The sequence below is a fragment of the Pocillopora damicornis genome, chromosome 5 (genome assembly GCF_964200805.1).
Source record: "Pocillopora damicornis chromosome 5, jaPocDami1.2, whole genome shotgun sequence".
NCBI lineage: Eukaryota > Metazoa > Cnidaria > Anthozoa > Scleractinia > Pocilloporidae > Pocillopora > Pocillopora damicornis.
In genome coordinates, this window is record NC_142674.1 from 6,113,517 (window position 1) to 6,123,118 (window position 9,602).

General features: G+C 39.8%; 1 protein-coding gene across 1 annotated transcript; it reads left to right on the plus strand.

The window, feature by feature from the left end:
• Positions 1–1,048: 1,048 nt before the first annotated feature.
• On the plus strand, positions 1,049–6,958 carry LOC149044851 (uncharacterized). Its single transcript, XM_089207948.1, has 7 exons — positions 1,049–1,278; positions 1,482–1,579; positions 2,008–2,080; positions 2,558–2,626; positions 2,954–3,022; positions 3,146–3,214; positions 3,645–6,958. The coding sequence occupies exons 2-7, from the start codon at positions 1,526–1,528 to the stop codon at positions 6,662–6,664; spliced, it is 3,354 nt and encodes a 1,117-aa protein (XP_089064074.1). The 5' UTR covers positions 1,049–1,278; positions 1,482–1,525; the 3' UTR covers positions 6,665–6,958.
• The last annotated feature ends 2,644 nt before the right edge of the window (positions 6,959–9,602 follow it).

Sequence of the window (9,602 nt, forward strand, 5' to 3'; positions counted from 1 at the left end):
GTGGAAGTAAGCGATTTCGATGGAAGTTAGCGATTTCTTTGATCGTAAAGATCGCTGTCAGTAATGTGATGAATCTCTTGGCTACCACGACCTTATTAAATGTAATTCATGATCACACCTTGTAATTACACGGAGACTATTGACGTAATGTTGAATTGTGTGATTGTCTTTCCCTTTTTACTTTCGACTGGTCTTTCAACAAGTAATAGGATTTTCGTCATGCGAAGAAACAATCAGAATATAATCACTGCGATCAGTAGAGATAACGCTGAGATCATTACATTGAACATCGCTCGGTTCGAGTATGTGAGACGTAATTTCTCTGCCTTGCTGTGATTTTAGTGAACTTTGCTTTGAGTTAAAGATCCCTTTAGTCGTTATTAAGCGCATAAGAATACGCCCTCCACAAATCTATTACCCGAGCCCTTACCAAGACCCATTAATGTTTGCTTATATGAGGAAATTCTTCCAAAAAGACATGACAGATCAAACTCTCGTGTCTTTTCCATCTCTTTTCACTTAATAAACTTCCTGCAGAGTAGCTAAACGGTTTAAGTGTGTTTGTCTTTGTAATATAAATTATTATCAAAGCTTGCTTTAAGGCTCTGTGCTTTAAATTAACCTATCTGAATCGTATTAATCCAAACTGCGAGTTTTTAATTTACAAATTAGGCCAGTTTTTTTTAAATTTGACATTCAAACAGAACCAAATTAGTTGACTACTAAAGTTATTCGACACAGCAGGGTCGATTTGAGCTTTAATTTAAAAGATTTAATTGTTATATATTTTTCTTAATTATTATTCAGTTCAGCTCTCTGCAACTATTGTTTTTGCCATTGTTCAGTTTATAGAAATACAGAAAGTGAGTTTTAAAGCTCTGAAATAATTTTCAACTGCTCTTTAGAGTGAAAATCTCTTACTATTTATCCAGACTGGTCAAAGTTTCTGAAATCAAATGATAATGTATCAGTTTCAATCGCCTGAAACCAGCTTCAACACTTCAGTTTCGCCGTCTAATTTAAATTCAACTAACTTTGGTTCGACCCTATATAAAGAAAATTTTCAACCTTCAATTTCACCCTGAAATTACAGCTGCGTTATGCAACGTATTTCTTCTTAATAACCGCTTTACTCCCTTTTTTTCGGTCAGCAAAGGATTTATATCTAAATTTCTCAAATTTAACCTCTCTTGGAATTGAAGAAGACTGTAAGCCGAATTTAATTTTGTCCCCGCGATAACAAAGAGTAAGAGGTGCAGTATTTCGCAGCCGGTGTAGGTAAGCAACTTCACGTGATAGAAGAATGTACGGTTTGCTAATTTCACCCAGTTAATGGCTGTACATGCAATGTATTGTAATCATGTAATAGTTTTCAAGGACCGAGCGATATTCGATGCAATTATCTCAGCGATATTTCTATTGATCGGACTGAGTTCAAACTTAATGTCAAGGTCTTTTCCATCAATGTAACTGTTTTACAGGTTTGCAACACCAACTTCTCTGCAGCTTTTTAAAGCTCCGTTGCATGAAAGGTGATTGGACAAACCTTTACGTGTTTCCAAAGCGAAAGCCGCCAATCGTAAGTAAGTTTTCATTGTGTCCTACGACCACCCGTATTTTATATTCTGACATTGATTTCGGTCTCTTGTAAATTATCGTTAGCCCGTTCGTATAAATATACCGGATACCGCATAAAAATTCTCCTCACAAGCTTTCATTCGAGTGGTCACACGCTGCCCCATAGTAGAGTGCGATAATTTTAAGTAACCCTCCACCTAGGAAGGTAATTTGAGATAGTTTACAACTTCTTACGGAGAATTCGAACTTTGGCTAGACTGCATAAAGCAGCTTACAATCTTCTCTACAGAGGTACAACGTCAAGAGGGTATTCATCCGAATCCAATCTATGCATATGCTAATTCTTGTGAATAGCTTTTCTTTGCTGGTGATACTGTATTATCACTGATGTATATCTCTTCCATATGAATTTTTCCGTTTCATTTTAAGCTAAGAATGAAGAGCCCTGTAGTTTTGGCGTTTGCTGTCGTCGCTGTGTGTGTCATGGAATGCTATGTAGCAGGTAAAAAAATTTGGTTATGTTTTTGCTCATTTATGTTTTTTTTTTATTCAAAATAAAAATTGTTATGTTGCCTAAGTTTGTATAGGGACACAGGAAGCTCTCACGTCCTAAGAAACCAATCATTACTTATCCTTGGGGGGGTGGGGAGTCCGAGGATTTTGGCTGTGTTACAACAAAATTTACCTAATCCCGGGAGGCTCCGAACCCAAGATCTAACTGCCAATTTTAATGACTAGCATCTAACATCTCCTTACAATATCACCCCTCAATCACACATTAAGGTCATGAGGGAAATGATCAACAACTGGAGAAGCTTCCAATTGTTACAAAAATTCTCCTTGTCAACAGCTTAGGAAATGTATAGGAAATAATATGGAAAATATACGCACAAATATATATATATATATATATTGACGTAAGGGTTTTAAGGGTAAAAGGTTTTGAATTAAACCTTCTACTCACCATATTTTATTAAAGATTTCTCGCGTGATCTCGAGGAAAAGGACGAAGACGATGGAATAGTGGAAAATGACGAGGACGAATTTGGTAAGTTTTCTCTAAAATGAGTAATAGTCTGGGTCTACATTGATAGGATTGTTTCGGTTGCATAAAAGTTAAGCTATAATGGAATATTTCTTTTCTAGAGTACGTGATCATTTGTGAATAACAAGGGTTCGGGGCTACAGAGATAACATAATAGAGTCGCTTACTTACGACAGTTTTCACCCTTCCCTGTTTCTACTAGAACCGGCATTAATTGAAAGATGCTTTTGCAATTGTTGGTACCCGGCTGTTCATAATGTTACATTTCCCTTTTCAGTAATTTTCTCTGGCGTTGTTAAATAAGTAAGTGAAGTTAATTTTTCTCCTCAGACCTTCCCCTTGAAGACTTCGAAAATTCAGAGGAATTTCCCGCGCAAAATCTCCAGTTTCATGTTAGAGGTAAGTACATCATAAAGTAAGACATTACCTGTGGGTAGACAGAGAGTAGCCTCACATCTTTTTCAAGAGACCACATTGCGCACTAAAAATCACTTCTCTGTCTCATTTTTCATCTGTGTTTAGAAACAATGAAAGAATGTTTAGAGGAACCATTAAGCCTTCATGAAGATCGTGTAGGGTCATGCAGGCAAGGTAAAGTGATTATTTCATATGTTATAAATTTAACATTATTATTGTCTAATTTTCTCATGTTCCCGGTCCCATAATTTTGATATGGCGTATGTAACTCGCTTTGCCGAAGGGCTTCTGCTTGCATCATCAGCTTTAGAAACTCTTTAAGGTGGTCAATTTACACCACCAACTCAGTTGATAAAACCAAATTATTTTGATAACCACCCCCACCCCCACCCCTTCCCCCTTCCTTATCGACCCAGCAAGACAGTTTCTTTAGAAATTTATCCCCCTCAATCGTTTGAAAGGCCTAATTCATTTCCGTGCAATATTTAGGCCTTCGGAATTTTCTTTCTAAATGTCACATTTCAGTATCTGATTTCAACAGAACACTTCGTTCCTCTTAGTTTAACTATGCAGCAAATACTTTTTACATATTATTTCTTCAAAGGGCTCATTGACGTTGTGAAGGTTGAAGCGATGACTGGTTCCGATGATCCGTTACGTAGAGGAGAAGGTCAAAGTTCTTACTATGGTGGAAATCCACGGCTGTTGATCGTTCTGAAGAATGGCGGGGAGTATCGCGCAGAGCTGTACAACAAGAAGACAGCAGGTCAAAAATATACAATACAATTGGGAGCCAAAACTGATTTCAAACCACGACTTATCTGCACCCACGGAGACATAGTCAAAGTTTATCTCGAGGCTCAAGGAGGAGATGGATGGTACGTTGCATCGATCAACACCTACATCGCACGATCGAACAAAATTTTCACTGAGCTGACCACTGATCCAGGTTTTAGTATGTGGGTGGACGGCAATGAAAAACACCTTTACCCTTACAATGCCAGAAAGCTCCTCCTTACCAATGCTGTCGCAGGATCCTGTATCACATACATACGAGTAAATGCAATGACGGGAGACGTGCATGCAGCCGAATCTTCAAAGTGGTACACTAAGCATAAAAGTCAAATGATAGTTCTCACTATATCAAACAACCAAAAATATCAGGCCGAACTTGAAGGACCCATGTATCGAGGGCAATCCTATGTGCGAGAGCTAAACTTTGCAGCCCGGTTTGGAACCACAAACTGCGTGTCGTTATCTGACATTAAGGAAATCCACCTAAAAGCTAGTAGTAAAAGATACGAAGATTGGTACATATCATCCATTCGCACCTCTGCAAAGACTGGTGTGGAACAATACATGGATCTGACAAGTGATCCACACCTTAAAAAGTGGCTTGGAGAGTACGATTCGAAAGAAATCAAACTAAAATGGGTACATCAAGAGACCCTCACCTGTGAATACGGAAACCCAACGTGCGAATGCATGTCACATGCAAAGGTTTGTGAATTTAATCTTGAAATTGACGAAATTCGAACCTTCACCAGCTATCAAAAGTTGTCAGTGGATAAACCCACAGGGGTTGCGATGCTAGGATCTCAGGGAGTGATCTATTATTTTGATAACAATGGGTTTCCTACACCACTCCAAGATCACAGAACATGTTCAACACAAGACAGCGCCAAGTGCACTTATCCCCAATTTGTTGACGGTAAAACGTACCGTTTGGTAATAGCCGTCAATGGACTAATTCCTGGACCTACCTTGATTGTTCACGAAGGGCAAACTGTTGAGATGCATGTTCACAATAATCTCACCACTGAAGGTATTTCAATTCACTGGCATGGGATGCATCAGAGAGGAACACCTTGGATGGATGGTGTGGGGAAAGTAACTCAATGTCAGATAGGACCATCGTCGACCTTCACGTATGTGTACAAAGCTGAACCTGCCGGCACGTTTTGGTACCACTCTCACAGCGGCGCTCAAAGAACAGATGGCTTCTTTGGTGGACTTGTTGTAAAAGAAAGTCCTGAGAAAATGACCCAGATTCGAGATAAACTCCATAGGCACCGTGCATTTGAAGACCTTCCAGATCAGCACACCTTAACGCTTCTAGACTGGCAACATGAGGCTTCCTTGGACCTGTTCACACAGATTCACGCCAGTTTGGGCTTTTACCCAGGCAAGCCGCTGGGAGAGGTGCCAACTAAAAATGATTTAAAGCGGCGGTATAACTCCACACATAGTTATGAAAAAGTAGAGGTTGGGCCAGTCCCGTATTTTTCTGGAATTATAAATGGAAAAGGGAGGCATGATGGTGTTCCATACATCAAAACAAGACTGAGTATATTTACTGTTCAGGCCGGTAAGACGTATCGATTTCGGCTCATTGGAGCCCAAAATCTGTACGCCTACAAATTCTCCATTGATGGTCATAAGCTGACTGTGGTAGGCACCGATGGATACTGGATCCAGCCTGTTCAAAATGTTGATTATGTCATCATCCATAGCGGAGAGAGGTTTGACTTTCTACTTGAAGCAAAACATACAAGAAAAGACTACTGGATACGTGCAGAGACTCTGGAGATTGATCAAAATGGCCAAGGGCCACCATACAAGTCACTAGGACATGTGGCAGAAGCTATTTTGCACTACAAAGAGGATGGAGACTCGGCTGACCCCAATGTTAATGTACCGTCGACAAAATATGAAGATATAAAAAGAAGGTCTCCTCTCCTACAGTGCTCCTTCTACAAACCATGCAAAGCAGTGAACTGCCCATTCAAGAACTTCCATCCACGTTATCATATTACCTGTATTAATGCTCAAAACCTACGTTTACTTGAGCCAACTCCACCAGCGGAGCTTCCGAACGCAAATCCTAAAACCCCAGGGCAATGCCGAGATTGTCGACATTTCATCAACTTCAACTTTGAGGGTGACGCTCAAACTAGTGCAGTGAATGGGCGCAATTTCATTCTTCCCTCCTTTCCTCCTCAAACCCAACCTGAAGAGTTTCACAAAAAGGACAATATTTGTGACCTGAACGCCGACTGCAACCCATCAACATCCGCGTGCTCATGTGTGCAAGTGATAACCATTCCCTATAAGGAGACTATTCAATTGGTGCTTTCAGCAATTGGTGCTTTCCACAGCGCTCATCCAATTCACCTTCATGGCCATACCTTCCATGTCGTTCATGTCGGATACCCAGATTATGACCAAAAAACTGGTTTTATTACAAAGCACAACAGTGATATATACTGCGATGACGTTCACTGCACACAACAGAACTGCGATAAGAGGAGATGTACCAGACCAAGATGGAACCGAGAAAAGCGTTTTTCTATAGATTCCCATACGATCAGAAAGGACACAGTTATGCTCCCTGCTGGAGGGTACGTTGTTATCAACTTTCTATCCGATAATCCTGGCTACTGGTTTCTTCACTGCCACATAGAGGTACACCAGCTCGAGGGAATGGCAATAATTGTCAATGAAGCTCCACACGAGCAAAGTCAATTGCAACCACCGAAAGAGATGAACAAGTGTGGAGACGTTGAGATAAGTGTCCAAACGTATCAAAACTATCAATCCAAGTTCCACAGAATATACGCTTAGCTGTCAAAAGAAAAGTTTTAGCACTCTCAGCAGCCAAAAGTCTTACTACAATTACTTAGCTATTAATCAAAAGTATAACAAAATTCTCGATTGTGATTGGTTATCACCAGCCCGATTTGAGCACTAATAGGACAATGTATGCGTTATGATTGTAACTGGATAGTGTAATAACAGTTTAAGGGATAGTAAACACGTCGGGCTTTTGCTAGGGGGCAGAATGTGTCGTGTGCGTGCGCTGTTGTCTCGCATTTCGCCAAATTAACAGTTTATTTTAATGAAAACGTGCAACCGGTTTCTACTTTCTTTCTCAAAATATTGTTAATTTAAATCAACACATTAATTTAGTAACTGAGTTGAAAATGTAAAATCGGCCACGGAAGAGAGTTTTTACAAGCCGACGTTTCGAGCGTTGACTCTTCGTCATTCGCTCTGACTAAGAGATATGATCAAGTATATGAGCCTCTCCATTTCCACCCCCCCCCCTCCCCACCCCATCCCTGTTAACATGGGTAGTTATTCTCTTCCGACAATTGCAGATCAAATTAATTTGAAATGCTGACCAATTGCCATTGCAGAATACGAAAAAACGGTCCGGATGCAAAAGACCTTAATTACCTTTTGGTGATAATTAATCCAATGGCAATTACTGCAATGAAAAGGACTAGCAGTCCAATTGTCAGACCGAAGATTGAACCAATTTTAGACGGGGTTCAGCTGCAAAATAGTTAGTGCGAGAAAATAACTTTCCGAAATGAGTTCCAGAGTTGCGTTATTATATTGCCATCCAAAACTTGTCTTTCAAAATTCGACCTTAATTGCTATTCCAAGATGCACTAGAAACTACGCTCGCCCTATCTGCGGATAACATCGACCTCACGATTTTCTCCGTCGTATTAAAAGAGGTGACCTGCTGCTATTTTCAAAATCGACCGCGGAAACCAAGGGGAAGAAGTTGATAAGTGGAGGAAACATCCCTCATAAGCAGAAGAGATGCTACATTGATTAAGCTTTTTAATATGATATCATTCGATAATCAGCATATTTACCTATAGAAAGTTCAGTGTAGCCTGAAAAAAGATAAAGAAAATCATTTAACTTGTTATCAAAAAAGTGAAATTATTTATCGCCTGGGGGAGACAAGGAGTTTGGAGGAGCGCTTGGTTCTCAGGGGAGGCGGAGGGTGGATCAGTCGTCATGAACAAAGTGTAAAGGGGCTCTGTAGAAAATCGACTGCCAATCAAATGCCAATAAGCAGAGATCATGAGAATATATCAGAGCACTATCTGTTAGTAAATTTTATTGCTATACAACCAATGTCCACCGATGTGATAATCATTCTTTGAAAATTGACGTCAAAATAAATCCTTCTTTGCTCACCAGCATGAAGATTCTACTCGCTCAGAGGACAAACCTGATATGATTTCGCACAGCTTAGTTCCACAGTCTTTTAAAGCTCAACAGCTACGAGACATATGCAATTACTGGGGGGGGGGGGGAGGATTTTGGCTGTGAATCACATGGTTTTCAAGGGAAATGGAGGGGGGAATAGTCGTCGTCAACAGAGCATAAAGGAGGAGGGGGGACTAAATAGGTAAAATTTTATTATGAGAACCAAAACCCTCCCCCTGTTCCCCTAATTCAGGACGAACAGAATAATGGTACTCAATGGCTGTAGTGAAACCATTAAAACCATTTTGGTCCAACTCCTCCATTCTTCCCTTGTTTATCATATCGATCACTTCTGCAGAGTTTAAATCGTTACCAGACTCGTCGCGAGCAAAGAGCTCAAGCGTGACTCTGTCGAAAGGAAACAGGTCATTAAAGGGTCATTGTTTTTATCTTGGTTTTTTTCTAATACTTATCTGTGTTGCTGTTAAAAACTACAGAAAGCTCATTGTATCTTTCACGAGACATCACTTCATATGTAAATTTTGTGGTCGACAGTGACTAATATAAGGGTGTGGCCACAAAAGTGTCTAAAAATAGATGTGAATTAAAACATCCCTACTTCCACCCCCTCTATTTTAACAGCTTAGGCTCGAGATGTCGGCCTTTAAAAATTGGTTAATGATTCACTTGTTATCATGCAACGCAACAAAGCAGTTTCTTAAATCAAGATAAGCAAAGATCCTCAATTTAAGCAACTGCAGAAAAGAAGACTACAAAAAAAAAAAATTCAGGCTTCGACGGGGTTCGAATCCGTGTCGCACGTTGGAGGCGGGGGACATTTTGACTAAGACTTATAATCTTAACTGCTCGTTAAGATATTGAGCTTGCAAAGAAATAGATGGAAATAAATAAATGAGTTAGGATTGAAAGTTTTCTGTGAGCTCAATGATAAAAATCAATGTTTAACCTGCAGACGATAAGGAATTTTCGAAAGACCAGTTTTTGAATCCAGCTGCGTCTCAACCTATGAAGCTACATGCAAGGTGCGAGACAAATTAAATTTTTATTGAAAATTACCTTTCTCTCCTTACAGAATGTGATCACGAATGAGATGGGAAACAGGTAACATATTTGACATGAGGAAAATACAATGACAAGTTTATGTATTTCTTTCCTTTTTAACTCGTGAATTGCGCGCATGCGCAAGAGCGAGTTATAGATACGATGTGGGGAATGGAATTCGCTCGCTCGCTCGCTCGATTGGTCGATTCCTGTAAACTTTTTTTAGATTTTAGGCTTTTGAGTGCATTTTATAGTTTTTGGCGAGCAATAAACAGACGAAATGGCGACCTTTTTTGCTAAGAATAGTGGTGGGGTGAAAAAGAAGCCAATGATAATCTTAAAAGAGTTTTTTTTTTTCGTTTAAGTTTCAACAAGCGGCGCCAGCGACTGGCAGGCATGCAAGGATTCACACTGAAATAACAGAATAACCTTCGTTTTTCATAAAATTGAAATTTACAATCCTTGAACTTGAAAACAATCCCAAGAT

Excerpts from the sequence above, each read along its gene's own strand:
- LOC149044851 (XM_089207948.1), top strand. The coding sequence starts at position 1,526 with ATGAAAGGTGATTGGACAAACCTTTACGTGTTTCCAAAGCGAAAGCCG. Across the intron at positions 2,627-2,953 it reads AAATGACGAGGACGAATTTG|ACCTTCCCCTTGAAGACTTC; the intron begins GTAAGTTTTCTC and ends TTTTCTCCTCAG. Across the intron at positions 3,023-3,145 it reads TCTCCAGTTTCATGTTAGAG|AAACAATGAAAGAATGTTTA; the intron begins GTAAGTACATCA and ends ATCTGTGTTTAG.